Genomic DNA, 23568 nt, shown 5'->3' with positions numbered 1-23568 from the left:
ATAAATAATAATAATAGTAATAATAATAATAATAAATAATAATAATAACAACAACAACAACAACAACAACAACAACAACAATAATAATAATAATAATATAAAATCTGTTGTTCTCGGCTCTGCTCTGCTGAAATCTGCTCTACTCTGCTGGAATCTGCTCTGCTCTATTCTGCCCTGCCCAGAAGCTCAAAAGAACAGGGCCTAATTTTATTAATGAAAATCGAAAGCATACTTATAGGACATAAATCCCATGTTAACTAGAACTCTAAAAGATAAAAATAAACCCTAGGAAAGTGAAAACCTTAATTATATCTTATTAAAAGATAAAATTTAGATTAACCTTAAACTAATTATGAAAACAAACACTAATTCCATTAACCATGCGTAACTTTTGGATTGACGAAACTCAATCTCACGATTAATGTTAGGATATAATTATGTTAAGTAAGATATATTTTGTGAATATATTTGTATATATCTTGTTAGGAGTTTGGCATGTTAGGTTAATGTTGTAAGCCTATATATATGTGTTTAATGGTAAAGGCTGATTAAGCCGTTTTCTCCTAAAATTGTTGTGAGTTTAACATGGTATCAAGAGCCCTCTAATTTAGAGAATATTTTTCCTACGTTCCTTTTTTTTCCTAAACACAAATCCTATTGTTCTGTTCTTCTTGTTTTTTTTTTTTTTTTTTTTTTTTTTTTTTTTTTTTTTTTTTTTTTTTTTGGTTGTGCTTCTGCTTGTGTTGCTCGTTTATTGGGTTGTGATGACTGGTGGTGGTGATGATAATGTTCTGCCTCCCAAGGCCCCTAGGTATGAACCGTTTTATGCTTACTATCTCCATCCGAGTGAAGGTACGGGGGCTGTGATTAGCCCTATTATGTTGAAAGGAGATAACTATGAGGAGTGGTCTCGTTCTTTGCGCAATAATCTTCGTGCTAAGAACAAACTTGGTTTTATTGATGGAACTATTGCAGTGCCGGGTAAGGAGTCTCCAAATTTTGATCAACGGGGCATTGTTAACTCTATGCTCGTTGCTTGGATTGTCAATACCTTGGATGTTTCGGTACGTTCTGAAGGAATTATGTCTTCGATAAGTGTAATTACTAGATATATCAAGGATCACTATTATGGAGATAATAAGTTCATTCTATTGGGGCGTCATCCTCTGTTGCTAGACTATGAGAGATGATCTTTGGGCTGGTTAAATGGTCCAAAGCCCTTTAGAATGGATCCTATATTGGTCACACACAAGGGTATTGGGTTAAGCAAGTAAGAGGCCCATTAATGGGCCTCATGAGCAATTAACTAATCATGAATTGGATTGGGCTAGCATAGTTAGATTGGAATTAGGTTTTGGGCTTTTGACATGGGCTCTTATTTAGAGATGAGATCTATAAATAAGATTCATGCCTAGGGTTTGAAGGTAGTAGTCATAATTCACACACTGTGAATTTTGACATCAAGGCAACCAATCCCAAAACCCTAATCCTCTCTCTAACTCATGGCTATCTCTCTCCTCCCCTCACGTTTGTACGGCCGCCCCTTAGGTGGTGGTTCGTGGTGGTTATCGTGGTGGTTCTTGGTTAGCATGTCGCTCTTCTCCATAGAAGGTCAATTGAAGGTTTCAATTGCGACTAACTAGCATTAGTGGAGGTCTTAATTTGTGCCCGTGGACCAAGTAGAGGAATCACGCTTGGGGTTCTTTATCTCCTTTTGTTCTTGCTCGATCACACGTGGAATCACGCTTCAAAGGTACGATTATTTGTGCTTTATGTGTTATGCATTGGATCCTTGGATTAGGTACTGTATGAATATGATTCATGTTATTTCCGCTGCGTAGTACCTATAAAACCCTACAGTGGTATCAGTTAGCCTATTGCATTTACGCATATTGCCAATAATTCTTTGATAATCCACAATTTTAATTCAATTAGGAGGGAGAATATTTAATTATGGTTCGATTATTATATTTAATACGATTAAACTTTTGGAATCGATTAAATGCGATTTAATTATGCTCAAATAGCCATGAAGAGATTCGAATTTTGCCCTAGTTTATTCGAATTTATTCGAAAACCCTAACCCTAGATTCAAAAATTTCGAAACCCTAAACCCTAAAATTTTGATTTTGTGTTTTGGTTTTGAATAATTTTGATAGTCTCATGCTTCATGATTTTAATCTATTTGATTTCATGATAAATTATGAATTTTTCATGATCAAATTATTTAATTTAAGAGTTAAATTGAATTGGGGATTAAAATTCATGAAGAACCCTAGTTTTAAAATTAGATTGTGAATTTAATTTTAATTGGATGAATTATCATAAAAGTTATGTTTTAATTTATCATGGACCACATGAATTTTATTTAACAAAAGTTGTTGATTAAAATTGAAATCAATAAAAAAAAATAAAAGGGTTTTAGCAGCGGCAACCGCGGCTGGGTGGCGCAGCCACGGCGGCTGCCGCTGCAGGTGGTCCGGAGGGAGGGGTGGGATGGGGCAGCAGGTCGGGTCAGCGAAGTGCAGCAACAACAGCACCGTGCAGCAGTTGCGCGGCGCTGCTGCTACTGCTGTGTGCCGCTGGCAGCAGCGTACACCTTGCGGTGTACGGCCACCGTGGCTGGCTTCGGCTGGCCACACCACGGTGGCTGGCGCACGTTTTTCAAAAAAAAAAAACAGTTTTTTGAAAATTTATTTCAAGATAATTATGAATTATTTTGGGATAAAATCAGCTTTATTTTGGATAAGTTAAAATATTTTGAAAATATGATCTTTTATTTTAAAAGATAAAATTGGTTTTATTTGGATAAAATATTTTATTTTAGGATAAAATCAAATATTCAAAAGTTGTTATATTTGATATTATCCATATTTAAGTTGTTAAATTAGTAATTATCCATAATTAAAGTGGTTAATTTTGGATAAGATTTGTTAGGATATTCTGAGCATATTCCAAAAGGATAATAATTGATTTAAATAATGTGATTATCCCATAATTATTTTGGATATAATTGATTTAAAATATTGTGATTGGCTAGTAATTAGGATAGAATTTCCTAACTTTGTTAGGATAATCTTTGAGGATAAATATGATTTATCTTTTAAGATTAAAATAAGATTTGATTCTATCTCATGATTAATTTAGAATATATGATATTTTATTGATGATTATGAATAATATATGATATTATCTAATTACTTTAATTAAAATATGAGATATTTAGATGCCATGTTTCCTTAATTGTGAACATTCGATGTTGTAGTTTAGGAAAGCATGATGAGTGATTTATTATGTGGCAATTTTATAATATATGATGTTGTTTATTGCTATATAATGACTAGTATGGCCCAGTAGATTGCTAAATACGATCTGCGCATCGTGATGTATTTTTGTAATCTTAGTACGGTCTACGAACCGATAAAGTATTTTGTAATTTTATTTCATTTTATTTAAGTAGTAGATAGAATAGAGTAGAATTACAGGTTGCAGTTAATCCAAGAAGCCCATGAAGTGAAGGCCCAAAGGAGCAAGGTGGATGCGATCCATGATGATTCAAGTGGGAGCATTTACTTTATTAGTTTTCTTAGGATTAGGGGCCATGCTATGTCTTATTTATGCATTCAGTATTTTATGCATGTTAGGTTTATTTATGTTGCTTGATGATGCGCTAGAGTTCACTATACAATCACAACATAATAAATCTAGATCCCAGAAATATTGATGCAGCTTTCCCAATTAAAAACCCGATGAAAACCTTGATCGTTTGTGATGGGTCGGCCTCAGCAGAGCATCATAATATATCTTGGGGAAGTGGGGGTAGATCACGTTCTACACTTTTAATTGGTTATATTCAACAAGGTTACCTAAAGATCAGTTTAGAACCTTGAAGCTAAGGGTAATAATTAAACATGTGATGATTAATTATTCAACCAAGAGTTACAAGAGTTGTAATCAGTAAAGAGTTTACTCACCTTGAAAATGTAATGGTTGATGGCAGGGCCTCAGTCCGGTTAATTATTGCACGAATAAAGGATCTTGGAATCACTTAATTCAAGATGGGATCACTTAAATTGAATAGAGTGTTTTAAAGTTAGCTATTTAATTCGCTTATGGTACTTTAAATTTTATAAACATAATTGAATTTTGCGTTTACTTATTAGTAACATGTCGTTCTAATTTTATTATTATATATAATCTCCTCGATTGAAAATAAAGTTGAGAAACGTTCTCGAAAGAGTTTAAAAGATAATCCATAAACCTATATTCCAATTTTGCTAAGATTGTTCTAAAAGGCAAGTTTTAGAAATTCATGTTACATGTCTAAGGTTGGTTTTATTCAAAAATGTTTGAGTAAAATATCAACACATCTTCATTTTGAAAAATGTTTCAAGGGATATAATGAGATGAGAGGAACAAACCCCTCCAAAGACAAGTATAAAAATCCAATAAAATCTCTTATCCTCAATATGATTGAATATAAGAAAGTGATTGGAAATATCTATGATCAAAAGTTGATCAAATGACAGTATTCTTCATCTACTTTATATAGAGTTTAATACTTGATTAAACTCAAATATAAATAATGATAGAATAGACTTAGCAAAATCATGAAAAATGCTTAAAGTAGTTGAGCAAGGTATTATTTTGAACCTAAGAAAAATGTTCTAAGTGGCTCAAACGGGAAAGGTTTAGGAATATATGAGGATTGCATTAAGAAGTTATAGGCCAAGAATTGCAAACAAGTTGCTACTTCTCAAACCTAGAACTACTTACATGCTAAAAGTTGTTATGAACAACAAATGTTTCAAATTAAATGGACCAATTCCAATTGATTAGATACTACCTCATATAGTTGGAAGGTAAAAGAATGGAAATGTTCCAATTTAAGAATTATATTATAGAAATTGATTTAGCATATTGCTACTTCTTGGACATATGATGTCTTGTTTAGATCACTCATTGCACAATTTGGTCGAACTAAAGGAAGAAATTAGCTAAAGGAGGAATAATCTACAAGTTTAGAAGCAAATGTTGCTACTTCACAAGTAGAATCTACAAGTTTGGAAGCAAAAGTTGCAACTTTACAAGTAGAACTAGTATTTCACCACTAATAATTGGCTAGAATTAAATAAATGTTATTCATTCTTGCCATTATCAAAACACCATTCAATGTTAGTAATGACTAAGCATCGAAGATTCAAAAACGTGGAATAAATGTTATTCTATGCTTCTTTGAGTCATAATGTGTTGTGAATTGCTAAATAGGTTTAAATTCTATATGATAGAATTAATTAAACAATTTCTATATATATAAATTGTCTCTAAAATGTCAATTAATTCGAATGAAAATGAACATTGCATGCGAAAGATCCAAAGGGATGGACTTTCAATATCATTGGATTATGAATCCATTGATATATGTAATCATCATTCTAATTTGAAATTTTGACTAAGTCACCATTTAGAGAAATGATGATGAACTCAAGGTCGAATACATATCGATGTAAGAAAACCAAAGGTTCAAAGGCTAGAGACGGACAACGAAATTTCATTTGTGATACGATCACTACTTGTGCTTAGTTGAAGCATAAAAGTGAAAATTTTGAAAGGTCAAAATGTTCAGTATGAAGTTCAGTATCAACTTGACAAGATAATGATTACACTACAATATGATTGTAATTGTGAAAATTTATGTCGAGACATGTACTTGGCAACACATTCAAAGTATTGCGATATGATCGTAATAATGAGAATTTAAGCCAAGACCTTGATAAACATCCAAGAGTTGTGAAAACGTTTTACAACAAATTCCAAAAACAAACCTTGTGAAGTGTTTATGGAGGAAGCTATCAATCTATATGAGATATATTTTGATAATGGATGTAAATTACCTATCTTCTAACCATTGTTCAAGGGATATACTTTTAAGATAAGCTACAAAACTAAACAAAAATTACATAAGTCAAATCAGAATGTAGCAAAAGCTTCATATGTGATATGGATAAGAAAAGTTCTTATATAGTCTTTCTACAAAGTAAGGAATAAAAGTTGTATTAAAATGTTTAATGCACACTCGATTCCTATATACAGCAAGGGGTACTACTACACAAACCATACTTAGCACAAAATGTTTGTTGCTCAAGTAGGTGCCCTTATGGAAATTGTTCCAAAAGGTCAAGTGGGAGTAGTATAAATCTCAAAAGAGTTTGAGAAAAGCAACAAACAAACGTGGTTCAAACCATGGTTGATTCACCCTATGCTAAATATGCCTCCTCAAAAGGCAAGTGGGAGTGTAAGAATCTTGAAAAGTTCGAGAGCCTTGAAAGAGTTCAAGAAAAGTGACTTCGAAATTCTTGAAGAAATTCGAGAAGCAATCGAATAACAGCAACAATATGAGCATGATTCACCTCATGATACAAATGACAACGCGTGGTCTCATTAAGTATAATGGGATTAATAACCATGTGTCGAAGGTAGTACATTCCAAGTGCACATCCTCTATTGTCATTTCTCATTGAAAACTAAACAAAGTTGTTGTATGAGTTTCAATTGTTGCATAAAAACCCACAATGATGACTAGCATATGTAAAACTTAGCCAAAGAAATATGATTTCATATTGACTAAGAGTTCTAAAATATTTATTTTGGAACATTATGATTATGCAAGTAATAAAGATGATTTGACAAGTTATAACTCCAAGTGGTTTAAAACCAGGAAATCTGAAATAGATTCTAAATCTGTAAGCAAGTGTATGACACTTGAATAATTTGCCTAAATTGGGTGAAACCCATTGTAAGCAAAGCAGACAAGAAAGAAAAATGTTTTCTAACTAAAGCAAAGACTTCTTAAAGGATTCAATTAATTTATAGTATGACTATGATTACAATGAAACCTTTACATTAGTCATGTTGCAAAGATCTATTAAAGATACTTTAGTGATTTCTACCTTATGAGATTTGGTAGATGGATTTCAAAACACTTTCTTGAAATTGTTCATGAAATAAGATTTGTATATGATACAATCAAAAGTTTAGAGATCCAATAATCCTAGGGATGCATATAATATCAATAATGGATTGAAGTTAGCATCAGGGAGTTAATGTTCTTAATTTTGTGAGTTAATCAAATCGTTTGATGTTCTCGTAAAATGAAGGAAAAGGTCTTGAGTGTACAAGACGTTTAGTGGGAGCTATGAAGTCTTCTTGGTCAAGTACAAAGAGCGATTATTTGTTGCTTGAATAGTCAAGTAATGGTTAATGCATTTTGTATGAAAACCTTGGAGAAGAAGATGAGTACATTTGGGATTCAAGATCTATATAGATAGGTCTCGAAGGATGTTTGAATTTTGATTAAGAAACTTATATTGATAAGATTCTTATAAAGTTCAACATTATATCGAAAGGAGTTTCAATCCCATATGACATGGCACGTTGCTTAATGATTCAATACCTTGAAAAAGGTTGATGAAATTAAGACTTTGAGTGATGATCCTTATGCAATTCGCAAAGGATGCATCATGCATGCCATGGACTATACTAGTCTATTTGATTCATGTGTTTTAAAGAACAAGTGATGATAGATTTCAATCGAAATCCAATGTAACGTTGGAATACAAATTAGAAATTCCTAAGTTCATTCCTTGCGAAAGGGCGAAGGAAAATTCTTAGTGTATGGAGATGAAAATGATTATAAAATTTAGAAATTGCAAAATTCATGTTTATGAGAATGTCTCATGAACTCTACTTACTAAACCCCTTCCATAACCAAGGTATGAGAGTCATACTAAGGTTTTTGGATTGAAGCAAGTTATGTAATTTTAGTTGTGTATGTTTTTGAGAAAGCATATTACAAAAGTAAATACATTAGCTTGCAGAATTATGTTTATCAATTGAAACAAAGTTTCAATCTTATTTGATCGTGGTTTCAAGATTAAATAAAATGTCCAAAATAATTATGGATTGATGGGCTCATCAGGTTATCTATCAGATAGAGACCTGGTGTATGAAACCCCACAGGTGAACAAAATCCACATATTATTTAAGTTCCTAGTTCGAAATCATTAAAGTGGACATAAATGATTTCAATGAATGGACTAGCATGTAAGATTGATTGGATAGCTCGGTTTCATGGGCTATAGGAGCATAAGGCTCGGTCAATCACATAGATATGCATGAATGATGCAGGATCGAACTATTGACCTACTTTGAAGTTCAAGTATAGAGCTTCCGGATATATTAGTGGATTCCTTTGACATGAGTGGAACATTGATCTCATTCAATGGATGTTATAACTGTGGTACATTCAAACGTCTTCCCGTAACTGGAGATTATAAAGGGTGTTTCCTGGTTATTTCAGAAGTTGAGTGGGAGCTTTGGTTGCCACAAGATTGGATAGAGTCTACCTATTAAATTAGGAATGTGTCATGTTTTGGCCTCTTGAAGAGGGAGAATTCAGAAGATGCATGGCCGTGCTCAAATGTGTTATATAGTAACCATTTGTTTTGTAATTCTAACTCAGATTTCAAGAAACGATTTGTAGATTAATATAGATCGCATAAGATGCAATCATATTATCAAATCGACACAAAATGACTTAAGGAATTTGAATATTGCGCACTTGTCTCAGACAAGTGGGAGATTGAAGGAATTATGTCTTCGATAAGTGCAATTACTAGATATATCAAGGATCACTATTATGGAGATAATAAGTTCATTCTATTGGGGCGTCATCCTCTGTTGCTAGACTATGAGAGATGATCTTTGGGCTGGTTAAATGGTCCAAAGCCCTTTAGAATGGATCCTATATTGGTCACACACAAGGGTATTGGGTTAAGCAAGTAAGAGGCCCATTAATGGGCCTCATGAGCAATTAACTAATCATGAATTGGATTGGGCTAGCATAGTTAGATTGGAATTAGGTTTTGGGCTTTTGACATGGGCTCTTATTTAGAGATGAGATCTATAAATAAGATTCATGCCTAGGGTTTGAAGGTAGTAGTCATAATTCACACACTGTGAATTTTGACATCAAGGCAACCAATCCCAAAACCCTAATCCTCTCTCTAACTCACGGCTATCTCTCTCCTCCCCTCACGTTTGTACGGCCGCCCCTTAGGTGGTGGTTCGTGGTGGTTATCGTGGTGGTTCTTGGTTAGCATGTCGCTCTTCTCCATAGAAGGTCAATTGAAGGTTTCAATTGCGACTAACTAGCATTAGTGGAGGTCTTAATTTGTGCCCGTGGACCAAGTAGAGGAATCACGCTTGGGGTTCTTTATCTCCTTTTGTTCTTGCTCGATCACACGTGGAATCACGCTTCAAAGGTACGATTATTTGTGCTTTATGTGTTATGCATTAGATCCTTGGATTAGGTACTGTATGAATATGATTCATGTTATTTCCGCTGCGTAGTACCTATAAAACCCTACACGTTCTACAGTTCGTTTTCCCGACCATGTCAAAACTTTATGGGATGATCTACGTGATAGATATTCCCTTGGCAATGGTCCTCATATTCTTGAGTTGAAGGCTCAGATTGTGGATTGCAAGCAACGTGGTAGGCCGGTGGCTGTATATTTTGGTGAATTGAGGAAACTACAAGATGAATTAGCAAGTTATTGTAAGTTTTCTAAGTGTAAGTGTGAAGCTGCCTCTGAATATGCCAAGATTCTTGAAAGTGAATTACTTCATCAATTTTGTATTGGCTTAGACTCGAAAAAATTTGGGAGTATTGTGTCGACTCTTCTCATGATGGACCCGATTCCATCCTTGAACGTGGCTTACGCGAAAGTGGTGTCGGATGAGAGAAAACAAACCGTTTCTGATTCTCAAGACTCACGTACAGAGGTTGTGGGGTTTGCGGCCTCGGGTTCTTCTCAAGGCAGAGTAGCTTGGTCGAGTAGTAGTAGTGGTGACGCTCGTACTTGTGATCATTGTGGTAAAAAAGGTCATTTAAAGGAAAAGTGCTTTGATTTAAATGGCTGGCCTGATTCTATCACTTCCGGTGGGCGTGGTGGCAGGTCTAGCCGTGGGGGTGGCCGCGGCAGCCGTGGTAGTCGTATGGCAGATTCTGGTGGCCGTGGTTTTGCTGCGAATGTGAGTGGTTCTCGACAGTTAGGTGCGCAAGATGTCAATGACAATGATCGTGGCTCGGCTCCTACTTTAACCGATGAACAGTGGCAACAATTTATGGGTGCAATTAAAAGTGCAAAGCCCACTAATTCTTCTCCTGATCAGACTTCTCATGGTATGTATAGTTCGAATGAGTGGATAATTGATACTGGAGCATCAAATCATATGTCGGGTGATTTGAATTTATTTTTTGATTTGTGTGATATTTTATCTCCTGTTGGTTTGCCTAACGGAAAAAGTACTACGGCCACTAAAGAAGGAAAAATAAAATTAAGTGATGGTTTAATTTTAGAAGATGTTTTATTTGTTCCGGAATTAAAATGTAACTTGCTGTCAGTGTCTCAATTATTAGAAAAACAACATTTTATTGTTCTTTTCACTAACAAGCTATGTACTATTCAGGACCGCACTTTGGAGAACCTGATTGGAGCAGGGGTGCTATATAATGGGGTCTATCTCTTTCGGCCGGTTTGTGCTCGTAATTTTCAAGCAAATTCAGTAGCAGTTCCAGATGCAAGTATGTTGTGGCATAGGCGTTTAGGTCATCCTTCGATGAAAGTTGTTTTATCTTTACTTGGAGTAGTTAGTAGTAGTAGTAAGAATAAAAAGTGTGGTGTGTTTGATTGTCATATTTGTTTTATGGGTAAGCAACCCCGTAACTCTTTTCCTTTAAGTATGAATAAAGCATCTGGTTTATTTGATTTGATACATTGTGATATTTGGGTCCAAGTAGAGTATCATTTAGTTGTAATGCTAAATATTTCCTTACTATTGTCGATGATTTTTCTCGTGCTACTTGGGTTTATTTGATGGTTGGAAAGTATGAAGTAGGGAAATTAATTCGTGACTTTTATGCTTTAATCAAAACTCAATTTAATAAAAAGATTAAAGTGTTACGGAGTGATAATGGATAAGAGTTCTTGAGTTTGAAACCTTTCTTTGAAAAAAAAGGCATAGTACATCAAACTTCGTGTGTAGATACCGCTCAACAAAATGGTCGTGTAGAAAGGAAACATAAGCATATTTTAAATGTTGCTCGGGCTTTACGTTTTCAAGCTAAATCACCAAATTATTTTTGGGGAGAATGTGTTTGGTTGCGGTTCATCTTATTAATGTGACCCCGACTCCTATTTTAAAAGGCAAGACGCTGTAGGGTTTTATAGGTACTACGCAGCGGAAATAAACATGAATCATATTCATACAGTACCTAATCCAAGGATCTAATGCATAACACATAAAGCACAAATAATCGTACCTTTGAAGCGTGATTCCACGTGCGATCGAGCAAGAACAAAGGGAGATAAAGAACCCCAAGCGTGATTCCTCTAATTGGTCCACGGGCACAAGTTAAGACCTCCACTAATGCTAGTTAGTTGCAATTGAACACTTCAATTGACCTTCTATGGAGAAGAGCGAGCAACGAACCACCATGAACCACCACGAACACCACACGCGCCACCTAGGGTGGCCGGCTGTACGGACGAGGGGAGGAGAGAGATAGCCACGAGTTAGAGAGAGGATTAGGGTTTTGGGATTGGTTGCCTTCATGTCAAAATTCACTGTGTGTGAATTATGACTACCTACTGCAAACCCTAGGCATGGTTCTTATTTATAGATCTCATCTCTAAATAAGAGCCCATGTCAAAAGCCCAAAACCTAATTCCAATCTAACTATGCTAGCCCAATCCAATTCATGATTAGTTAATTGCTCATGAGGCCCATTAATGGGCCTCTTACTTGCTTAACCCAATACCCTTGTGTGTGACCAATATAGGATCCATTCTAAAGGGCTTTGGGCTATTTGACTAGCCCAAAGATCATCTCTCATAGTCTAGCAACAGAGGATGACGCCCCAATAGAATGAACTTATTATCTCCATAATAGTGATCCTTGATATATCTAGTAATTGCACTTATCGAAGACACAATTCCTTCAATCTCCCACTTGTCTGAGACAAGTGTGCAATATTCAAATTCCTTAAGTCATTTTGTGTCGATTTGATAATATGATTGCATCTTATGCTAATCCATATTAATCTACAAATCGTTTCTTGAAATCAGAGTTAGAATTACAAAACAAATGGTTACCATGTAACACATTTGAGCACGGCCATGCATTTTCTGAATTCTCCCTCTTCAAGAGGCCAAAACATGACACATTCCTAATTTAATAGGTAGACTCTATCCAATCTTGTGGCAACCAAAGCTCCCACTCAACTTCTGAAATAACCAGGAAACACCCTTTATAATCTCCAGTTACGGGTAGACGTTTGAATGTACCACAGTTATATCATCCATTGAATGAAATCAATGTTCCACTCATGTCAAAGGAATCCACTAATATATCCGGAAATTCTATACTTGAATTTCAAAGTTGGTCTATAGTTCGATCCTGCATCATTCATGCATATCCATGTGATTGACCGAGCTTCATCACTATGCTCCTATAGCCCATGAAACCGAGCTATCCAATCAATCTTACATGCTAGTCCATTCATTGAAATCATTTATGTCCACTTTAATGATTTCGAACTAGGAACTTAAATAATATGTGGATTTTGTTCACCTGTGGGGTTTCATACACCAGGTCTCTATCGAATAGATAACCTGATGAGCCCATCAATCCATAATTATTTTTGGACATTTTATTTAATTTTGAAACCACAATTAAATAAGATTGAAACTTTGTTTCAATTGATAAACATAATTCTGCAAGCTAATGTATTTACTTTTGTAATATGCTTTCTCAAAACATACACAACTAAAATTACATAACTTGCTTCAATCCAAAAACCTTAGTATGACTCTCATACCTTGGTCATGGAAGGGGTTTAGAAAGTAGAGTTCATGAGACATTCTCATAAACATGAACTTTGCAATTTCTAAATTTTATAATCATTTTCATCTCCATACACTAAGAATTTTCCTTTGCCCTTTCGCAAGGAACTTTGGAATTTCTAATTTGTATTCCAACGTTACATTGGATTTCGATTGAAATCTATCATCACTTGTTCTTTAAAACACGTGAATCAAATGGATAAGTATAGTCCATGACATGCATGATGCGTCCTTTGCAAATTGCATAAGGATCATCACTCAAAGTCTTAATTTCATCAACCTTTCTTAAAGTATTGAATCATTAAGCAATGTGCCATGTTACATGGGATTGAAACTCTTTTCAATATAATGTTGAACCCTATAAGAATCTTATCAATATAAGCTTCTTAACCAAACTCAAACATCCTTCGAGACCTATCTATATAGATCTTGAATCCCAAATGTACTCATCTTCTTCTTCAAGGTTTTCATACAAAATGCAATAGCCATTACTTGATCCTTCATTAATTGCTCTTTGTACTGGGCCAAGAAGACTTCATAGCTCCCACTAAACATCTTGTACATACAAGACCTTTTCTTCATTTTACAAGAACATCAAACGATTTGATTAACTCATAAAATTAAGAACATTAACTCCCTGATGCTAACTTCAATCCATTATGGATCTTTTATGCATCCCTAGGATTATTGGATCTTCAACTTTTGATTGTATCACATACAAATCTTATTTCATGAACAATTTCAAGAAAGTGTTTTGAAATCCATCTACCAAATCTCATAAGGTAGAAATCACTAAAGTATCTTTAATAGATCTTTGCAACATGACTAATGTAAAGGTTTCATCGTAATCATAGTCATACTATGAATTTGTTGAATCCTTTAACAAGTCTTTGCTTTAGTTAGAAAACATTTTTCTTTCTTGTCTACTTTGCTTATATTGGGTTTCACCCAATTTAGGCAAATTATTCAAGTGTCATACACTTGCTTACAGACTTAGAATCTATTTCAGATTTCCTGGTTTTAAACCACTTGGAGTCATAACTTGTCAAATCATCTTTATTACTTGCATAATCATCATCATGTTCCAAAATAAATATTTTAGAACTCTTAGTCAATATGAAATCATATTTCTTTGGCTAAGATTTTCATATGCTAGTTATCCTTGTGGGTTTGATGCAACAATTGAAACTCATACAACAACTTTGTTTAGTTTTCAATGAGAAACGACAATTGAGGATGTGCACTTGGAATGTACTACCTTCGACACATGGTTATTAATCCCATTACACTTGATGAGACCACGCGTTGTCATTTGTAACATGAGGTGAATCATGCTCATATAGTTGCTGTTATTCAATTACTTCTCGAATTTCTTCAAGATTTTCGAAATCACTTTTCTTGAACTCTTTCAAGGCTCTCGAACTTTTCAAGATTCTTATACTCCCACTTGCCTTTTGAGGAGGCATATTTAGCATAGGGTGAACCAATCATGGTTTGAACCACGTTTGTTTGTTGCTTTTCTCAAACTCTTTTGAGATTTACACTACTCCCACTTGACCTTTTGGAACAATTTCCATAAGGGCACCTACTTGAGCAACAAACATTTTGTGCTAAGTATGGTTTGTATAGTAGTACCCCTTGCTGTATATAGGAATCGAGTGTGCTTTAAACGTTTTAATACAACTTTTATTCCTTACTTTGTAGAAAGACTATATAAGAACTTCTCTTATCCATATCACATATGAAGCCTTTGCTACATTCTGATTTGACCTATGTAATTTTAGTTTAGTTTTGTAGCTTATCTTAAAAGTATATCCCTTGAACAATGGTTGGAAGATAGGTAATTTACATCCATTATCAAAATATATCTCATATAGGTTGATAGCTCCCTTCATAAACACTTCACAAGGTTTTCTTTCGGAGTTTGTTGTAAAACGATTTCACAACTCTTGGATGTTTATCAAGGTCTTGGCTTAAATTCTCATTATTACGATCATATCGCAATACTTTGAATGTGTTGCCAAGTACATGTCTTGACTTAAATTTTCACAATTACAATCATATTGTAATGTAATCATTTTCTTGTCAAGTTGATACTGAACTTCATACTGAACATTTTTGAACTTTTCAAAATCTTCACTCTTGTGTTTCAACTAAGCACAAAGTGATCATATCACAAATGAAGTTTCACTGTCCGTCTCTAGCCTTGAACCTTTGGTTTTCTTACATCGATATGTATTCGACCTTGAGTTCTCATCATCATTTCTCTAAATGGTGACTTAGTCAAAATTTCAAATTAGAATGATAATTACATATATCAATAGATTCATAATCTAATGATATTGAAAGTCCATCCCTTTGGATCTTTCGCATGCAATTTTCATTTTCATTCGAATTAATTGACATATTAGAGACAATTTATATATTTAGAAATTGTTTAATTATTTCTATCATATAGAATTTTAAACCTATTCAGCTATTCAAAACACATTATGACTCAATGAAGCATAGAATAACATTTATTCCACGTTTTTTTGAATCTTCGATGCTTAGTCATTACTAACATTGAATGGTGTTTTGATAATGGCAAGAATGAATAACATTTATTTAATTCTAGTCAATTATTAGTGGTGAAATACTGGTTCTACTTGTAAAGTTGCAACTTTTGCTTCCAAACTTGTAGATTCTACTTGTGAAGTAGCAACATTTGCTTCTAAACTTGTAGATATATTTCTCCTTTAGCAATAACTTCTTCCTTTAGTTCAATCACATTGTGCAATGAGTAATCTAAACAAGACATCATATGTCCAAGAAGTAGCAATATGCTAAATCAATTTCTATAATATAATTCTTAATTTGGAACATTTCCATTTTTTTACCTTCCAACTATATGAGGTAGTATCTAATCAATTGGAATAGATCCATTTAATTAGAAACATTTGTTGTTCGTAACAACTTTTAGCATATAAGTAGTTCTAGGTTTGAGAAGTAGCAACTTGTTTGCAATTCTTGGCCTATAACTTCTTAATGCAATCCTCATATATTCCTAAACCCTTCCATTTGAGCCACTTAGAACATTTCTCTTAGGTTCAAAATGATACCTTGCTCAACTACTTTAAGCATTTTTCATGATTTTGCTAAGTCTATTCTATCATTATTTATATTTGAGTTTAATCAAGTATTAAACTCTATATAAAGTAGATGAAGAATACTGTCATTTGATCAACTTTTGATCATAGAGATTTCCAATCATTTTCTCATATTCAATCATATTGAAGATAAGAGATTTTATTGGATTTCTATACTTGTCTTTTGGAGGATTTGTACCTCCCATCTCATTATATCCCTTGAAACATTTTTCAAAATGAAGATGTGTTGGCATTTTACTCAAAATTTTGAATATAACCAACCTTAGACATGTGACATGAATTTCTAAAACTTGCCTTTTAGAACAATCTTAGCAAAATTGGAATATAGGTTTATGGATTATCTTTTAAACTTTTGAGAACGATTCTCAACTTTATTTTCAATCGAGGAGATTATATATAATAATAAAATTAGAACGACATGTTACTAATAAGTAAACGCAAAATTCAATTATGTTTATTAAATTTAAAGTACCATAAGCGAATTAAATTGGTAACTTTAAAGCACTCTATTCAATTTAAGTGATCCCAACTTGAATTAAGTGATTCCAAGATCCTTTATTCGTGCAATAATTAACCAGAGTGAAGCTCCGCATCAACCATTACATTTTCAAGGTGAGTAAACTCTTTACTGATTACAACTCTTGTAATTCTTGGTTGAATAATTAACCATCGCATGTTTAATTATTACTCTTAGCTTCAAGGTTCTAAACGATTTAGGTAACCTTGTTGAATATAACCAATTAAAAGTGTAGATATGCGGTTCTACCCCCACTTCCCCAAGATATATTATGATGCTCTGCTGAGTGCTGACCCATCACAAACGATCAAGGTTTTCATCGGGTTTCTAATTGGAAAAGCTGCATCAATATTACTGGGATCTAGATTTATTATGTTGTGATTAAATAGTGAACTCTAGCGCATCATCACAAAACATCAATAAAATCTAACATGCATAAAATACTGAATGCATAAATAAGACATAGCATGGCCCCTAATCCTAAGAAAAATAATAAAGTAAATGCTCCCACTTGAATCATTATGGATCGCATCCACCTTTCTCCTTTGGGCCTTTACTTCATGGGCTTCTTGGATTAACTGCAACCTGTAATTCTACTCTATTCTATCTACTACTTAAATAAAATAAAATAAAATTACAAAATACTTTATCGGTTCGTAGACCGTACTAAGATTACAAAAATACATCACGATGCGCAGATCGTATTTAGCAATCTACTGGGCCATACTAGTCATTATATAGCAATAAACAATATCATATATTATAAAATTGCCACATAATAAATCACTCATCATGCTTTCCTAAACTACAACATCGAATGTTCACAATTAAGGAAACATGGCATCTAAATATCTCATATTTTAATTAATGTAATTAGATAATATCATATATTATTCATGATCATCAATAAAATATCATATATTCTAAATTAGTCATGAGATAGAATTAAATCTTATTTTAATCCTAAAAGATAAATCATATTTATCCTCAAAGATTATCCTAACAAAGTTAGGAAATTCTATCCTAATTACTAGCCAATCACAATATTTTAAATCAATTATATCCAAAAATAATTATGGGATAATCACATTATTTAAATCAATTATTATCCTTTTGGAATATGCTCAGAATATCCTAACAAATCTTATCCAAAATTAACCACTTTAATTTAGGATAATTACCAATTTAACAACTTAAATATGGATAATATCAAATATAACAACTTTTGAATATTTGATTTTATCCTAAAATAAAAGATTTTATCCAAATAAAACCAATTTTATCTTTTAAAATAAAAGATCATATTTTCAAAATATTTTAACTTATCCAAAATAAAACTGATTTTATCCCAAAATAATTCATAATTATCTTGAAATAAATTTTCAAAAAACTGATTTTTTTTTTTTTTTTTGAAAAATCGCCAGCCACCGTGGTGTGGCCAGCCGAAGCCAGCCACGGTGGCCGTACACCGCAAGGTGTACGCTGCTGTGCAGCGGCGCAGGGCAGCAGCAACAGCACCGTGCACCTGCGGTGCGGCACTGCTGTTGCTGCTATTCTGATCCTTGCTGCTGCCCCTCCCCGCCCCTCCCTCCGGACCACCAGCAGCGGCACCACCGTGGCAGCGCCACCCAGCCGCGGTGCTGCTGCTGTAATTTCCTTTTTTTTTATTTTTTTTTATTTTAATTAATTAAAACAAAACAAATTTTGTAAAAATCAATTAAACTTTATGTGGTCCTATTAATCCCAAAATTAAATCATATTCAATTTTGAAATTAGGGTTCTTGATGAAATTAATCCCCAATTTAATTTAACACTTAAATTAAATAATTTGATCATGAAAAATTCATAATTTTAACATGTAATCAAATAGATTAAATTCCTTAGACATATTACCATCGAAATAAATCAAAATCAAAACACAAATTTCACAAATTCGGGTTTATGGTTTCGAAATTTTCGAAAAAATAGGGTTAGGGTTCGAAAAATATTCGAGCATAATAGGGCAAAAATCGGATCACATCATGGCTATTTTGAGCATTATTAAATCACATTTAATCAATTCCAAGAGTTAAATCACATTTAATATAATAATTGACCCATAATTAAATATTCTCCCTCCTAATTGAATTAAAATTGTGGATTATCAAAGAATTATTGGCAATATGCGTAAATGCAATAGGCTAACTGATACCACTGTAGGATTTTATAGGTACTACGCAGCGGAAATAAACATGAATCATATTCATACAGTACCTAATCCAAGGATCTAATGCATAACACATAAAGCACAAATAATCGTACCTTTGAAGCGTGATTCCACGTGCGATCGAGCAAGAACAAAGGGAGATAAAGAACCCCAAGCGTGATTCCTCTAATTGGTCCACGGGCACAAGTTAAGACCTCCACTAATGCTAGTTAGTTGCAATTGAACACTTCAATTGACCTTCTATGGAGAAGAGCGAGCAACGAACCACCATGAACCACCACGAACACCACACGCGCCACCTAGGGTGGCCGGCTGTACGGACGAGGGGAGGAGAGAGATAGCCACGAGTTAGAGAGAGGATTAGGGTTTTGGGATTGGTTGCCTTCATGTCAAAATTCACTGTGTGTGAATTATGACTACCTACTGCAAACCCTAGGCATGGTTCTTATTTATAGATCTCATCTCTAAATAAGAGCCCATGTCAAAAGCCCAAAACCTAATTCCAATCTAACTATGCTAGCCCAATCCAATTCATGATTAGTTAATTGCTCATGAGGCCCATTAATGGGCCTCTTACTTGCTTAACCCAATACCCTTGTGTGTGACCAATATAGGATCCATTCTAAAGGGCTTTGGGCTATTTGACTAGCCCAAAGATCATCTCTCATAGTCTAGCAACAGAGGATGACGCCCCAATAGAATGAACTTATTATCTCCATAATAGTGATCCTTGATATATCTAGTAATTGCACTTATCGAAGACACAATTCCTTCAGACGCCTCATGAATGTTTGTTTGGGAAACCCCCCTCTTATGATGAAGTACGTGTTTTTAGGTGTTTGAGTTATGTTGTTAATAATTCTCGTGGTAAAGATAAATTTGATTCAAAGTCTCGTCGTTGTATATTTGTTGGTTATCGTAAAAAAGGGTGGAGGTTTTATGATTTAGAGACTCATGAATTTTTTATAAGTCGTGATGTGCAATTTATTGAGGACAAATTTCCTTTTATTGAGTCATTTAATGAGTTAGAAAAATTACAATGGGAGAATTATTTTAATCAAATTCAGTTGTGGGATGATGAGGATTATGTTGAAGAAATGCATGTGCATGGGGTTGACCCCACCGGTCGTATTAGTAATGCAGACATTTTGCATGAAGTTGCTCCTAATTTGAGTAATGGCAATTTAGGAGTAGCTACTTTAAGGAATATTAATGATGATGCAGAGGTGGGTGGTGCTAGTAATGTGTCATCATCAGGTGCTAATGCTAATGCTCCTACTGTTTTGAGGGGGAGTTCGTCTACTAGTGGTGAGCATATGGACATTAATTCTGCTACTGATATTGAGTTTGGTCGTGGTCATCGTACTAAATTTCCCTCTTCGAAGCTTCGTGGTTTTGTGACTAATACGGTGGTTCATCGGAAAATAGACCCCAATTCCTCGACAAACAGTACTGCTTCCACTCCTCCATCATGTTCTTCAGGTAAACAATTCGATATAGCTTGTTATGTTGATTATAACAATTTTTTTATAAGACATAAATGCTTTCTGACAGCAGTTACAAAGGGAAAAGAGCCTTCCTCATTTAGTGAAGCTATGAAACATGAAGGGTGGCGTAAGGCAATGAAAGACGAAATTGATGCACTCGAAAGAAATGGTACGTGGACATTGGAAGACCTACCCCCAAGTAAGAAAGCTATTGGTTGTGGTTGGGTGTATAAAATTAAATATACATCTAAGGGTGAAGTAGAGCGACTTAAAGGTCGTCTTGTTGTGTATGGAAATCATCAGGTTGCAGGTGTTGATTATAATGAAACTTTTGCCCCTGTAGCAAAAATGGGGACTGTTAGACTTTTTCTTTCTATTGCTGCTTCTTTAAATTGGGAGTTGCATCAAATGGATGTTCATAATTCCTTTCTTCATGGAGATTTGGAGGAGGAAGTGTATATGCAGCTTCCTCCAGGTTATAATTGTTCTACTCCAGGAAAAGTTTGCAGGTTGCGTAAGTCTCTGTATGGTTTGAAATAGGCTCCTCGACAGTGGTTTGCTAAGTTGTCTAATGCCTTGAAGTCTTATGGTTTCAAACAATCATATGCAGATTATTCTTTGTTCAGTTATATTCAGGGTAAAATCTCTCTGCATGTTCTTGTGTATGTTGATGATCTCATTATTGCGAGTTCTTCTCATGACGCAATTGCTCGTTTTCAAAATTATTTGAGTTCTTGCTTTCATATGAAAGATCTTGGTGTGTTGAAGTATTTTTTGGGCATTGAAGTTGCTCGTGGTCCAGAAGGTATATTTTTATCACAGCGTAAATATGCTTTGGATGTGTTATCTGAAGCAGGAATGTTAGGCTGTAAGCCTATTGATACACCTATGGAGCAAAACCATCGTCTGGCATATGCCGAGGAGGAGCCATTCTCTCGACCTGATCAGTATCGTCGCTTAGTTGGGCGACTTGTTTGAAATCAGACATATCTATCTGCAAGGTACAACATGCATCTTGTGGCATTTTGTTGACTACCAAGGTTTTCTCTGTGCAAAGTTTGGAGAACTATCTTCGATCCCAATGGCTAGCAATATCGTGTTTTTAGGGACTAGCAATGAATTCCATTTTCCAAGTGATATAATATTCACCTTCACTACCTTTGCTGCAACTAGAGGTTCCACAACCAGGACACTGACAAAAAATACTCATTGACTCGCAATGGTCTGTGCATCTTTTGCTCCCACTCTCACAGTCTCACAGCCAACCCAGATAAACAAGAAGTAACGCTTCTGAGTGTTGCAGAGGATTAGACACAAACAATAAAAAGCAATGAAGTTAAGGATAAAGTCAGCGATCAGTTCTCTTAGGTACTTCATATCAGTCCTGGACCCAATGACTTAAAGATAAGGGTAAAGGGAAAGGACTCGAGGAGATGTAATAAACCTCACACTAAAAGGCTCGATTATCAGTCAAATTCCCACAATAGCCACTTGAAATAGGCAAATAAAACTCATAAGCAATTAGCCAAAAGCAGATGCTCAGTTGCTGACTTGCTGGCAGATTGGTTGCACAAGAAATGGATGCCAACTAAAATGCCATCTTTTGTCTATGATATAGCACATATGAATATCAGTTTACAAGAGTACATACACAAAAGAATATTTTCCAATAGTAACTACCAATTGAATGATCTAATTGAGGCATTGAGCAGAAAAGCAAAAATGGGCCATATATTTCACTTAAAAATCAACTCCTATATTATGTCTATTGTACAGTCACCAATCAAACAATATGATATGGTTTATCTTTCAGAAGGATTCTACACATATCAAAACACAACACCTTGATTAAGCATTTCTAGCGTACCTTCAATCTCCAAATGAAATCCATAATCGATATAATACAAGAGCGATTAAAACAACAGTGGAATCTGCATCCTCCAGAAGCAGTATTCTTGCAATCCCAAATTCCCACCAACTTCATTTGACAAGGATTGTGTTTACATGCTCCTAACCGCGACAAATTGGCACTAAGAGGAAATTGTTTCAAGTCCTTCCTTAATCAAAAGGATAGCTAAATTGAAGCATATCATGCATTAAACTTTCCACCAAAAGGAGTCCACATATCAACATAACCCCTCAAAGACTTAGGCATTGCCTTCTTCAAAGCAACCAAATTCGGCAAATCACCCGTAAGAGCAAGGGAACTATCATCCTTCCTAGTCCCAAGGTTCAACACAAAGAGTTGATCAGGAAAAACCTCATACATTGCCTTCAAAGTCTCTTCCATAACTAATTTCCCGTCTCTCCTCGAATCCTCGGCCTCAACACAACTCCCTCCTACATTAACCATAATCCTCCCACCTTCCCTCAACTTCTTCTTCAACTTCTCCCATGTCAAAGGGTCCTGAAGCTCAGGTATCAAACTCCCTTCACTAAACAAATCAACCAAAATCCCAGAAAACCCATTTCTAACACTAGCTTTCAAAGCATCACCAATGTAAACAAAGAGCCTATCAGGGTATTGTCTTTCGAGTTTCGAAAGCCCGAAAAACTCCCTCCCCACATCAATCACAGCAGGATCAATCTCCCAACCATGAACTACACCTTGAGGGTACAATTCCAACAAGATTTTAGCAGCTGAACCAGCTCCAAAACCCAAAACCCCAATTGGCCCAGAAGGTATAATTGGAGGCAATGTCCCAAAAACATCAAAGTAAGTATCAGTTAGAGTTCTAAACAAGAAATTGATACTGTGGATGTTTCCAGGACCATCTAGAAGGAGAAGTCTAGAACCCCTAAAAGGATGGTCAGCCTTTCTAGACACTTCTAGAACCCTAATGTAATTATAACGAGACTTGAATTTTACAAGGGTTTTGACATAATCAATGGGAATCCCATCTTCTTGAGTGTTTGAAGGGGGAGATGAGTGATGGGTTTGGTCGGATTTTGTGGATAAGGGTTTGAGAATTGGGCGGGAAAAGAAGGGTTTAGGAGAGAGAAAGTTGGGATTTTGAGGGGTGCAGGAGAGAGAATGGTGGGAGAATTGAAGTGGGTAAGGTGTAATAGGAGGGAATTGAAGAGAAAGAGTGAAGCTTGAAAAGAGTGTTTTCATGGAGGTTTAACTGGGTTTTTGGGTTCTGTGCTTTAATGGAACACTCTGATTCTCTGGTTACAGGAGATAGAACGACACCTCAGTTGGTTAACCTGGTGGTTTGTATCTCAAGAGTCAAGAGTATTC

At 34.8% G+C, this 23568-nt stretch overlaps 2 protein-coding genes across 2 annotated transcripts; one reads left to right on the top strand and one right to left on the bottom strand.

Moving 5' to 3' along the window:
* The first annotated feature begins 764 nt into the window (after positions 1-764).
* On the top strand, positions 765-21305 carry LOC145566100 (uncharacterized). Its single transcript, XM_081625638.1, has 5 exons — positions 765-1064; positions 9529-10648; positions 19714-20841; positions 20938-21039; positions 21115-21305. Exons 1-5 carry the CDS (start codon positions 765-767, stop codon positions 21303-21305), a joined length of 2841 nt encoding a protein of 946 aa, XP_081481764.1.
* A 733-nt stretch (positions 21306-22038) lies between these two features.
* LOC145568310 (uncharacterized) lies at positions 22039-23487 on the bottom strand. The gene has a single exon (XM_081627741.1). It carries the CDS (start codon positions 23440-23442, stop codon positions 22417-22419), a length of 1026 nt encoding a protein of 341 aa, XP_081483867.1. The 5' UTR covers positions 23443-23487; the 3' UTR covers positions 22039-22416.
* Between the last annotated feature and the right edge of the window lie 81 nt (positions 23488-23568).

The sequence above is a fragment of the Chenopodium album genome, chromosome 11, assembly GCF_948465745.1.
Source record: "Chenopodium album chromosome 11, dcCheAlbu1.1, whole genome shotgun sequence".
Taxonomy (NCBI): domain Eukaryota; kingdom Viridiplantae; phylum Streptophyta; class Magnoliopsida; order Caryophyllales; family Amaranthaceae; genus Chenopodium; species Chenopodium album.
This window is presented reverse-complemented; position numbering and strand designations above follow the sequence as displayed.

What these genes read in the sequence shown, in the direction of transcription:
- LOC145568310 (XM_081627741.1), bottom strand. Translation starts at nt 23,442, where the DNA reads ATGAAAACACTCTTTTCAAGCTTCACTCTTTCTCTTCAATTCCCTCCT.
- LOC145566100 (XM_081625638.1), top strand. Translation starts at nt 765, where the DNA reads ATGACTGGTGGTGGTGATGATAATGTTCTGCCTCCCAAGGCCCCTAGG. An exon ending in TCAATACCTTGGATGTTTCG is followed by an intron (nt 1,065 to 9,528) that starts GTACGTTCTGAA and finishes CTTGAGTTGAAG; the next exon opens with GCTCAGATTGTGGATTGCAA. An exon ending in TTCTCATGACGCAATTGCTC is followed by an intron (nt 21,040 to 21,114) that starts GTTTTCAAAATT and finishes TGGGCATTGAAG; the next exon opens with TTGCTCGTGGTCCAGAAGGT.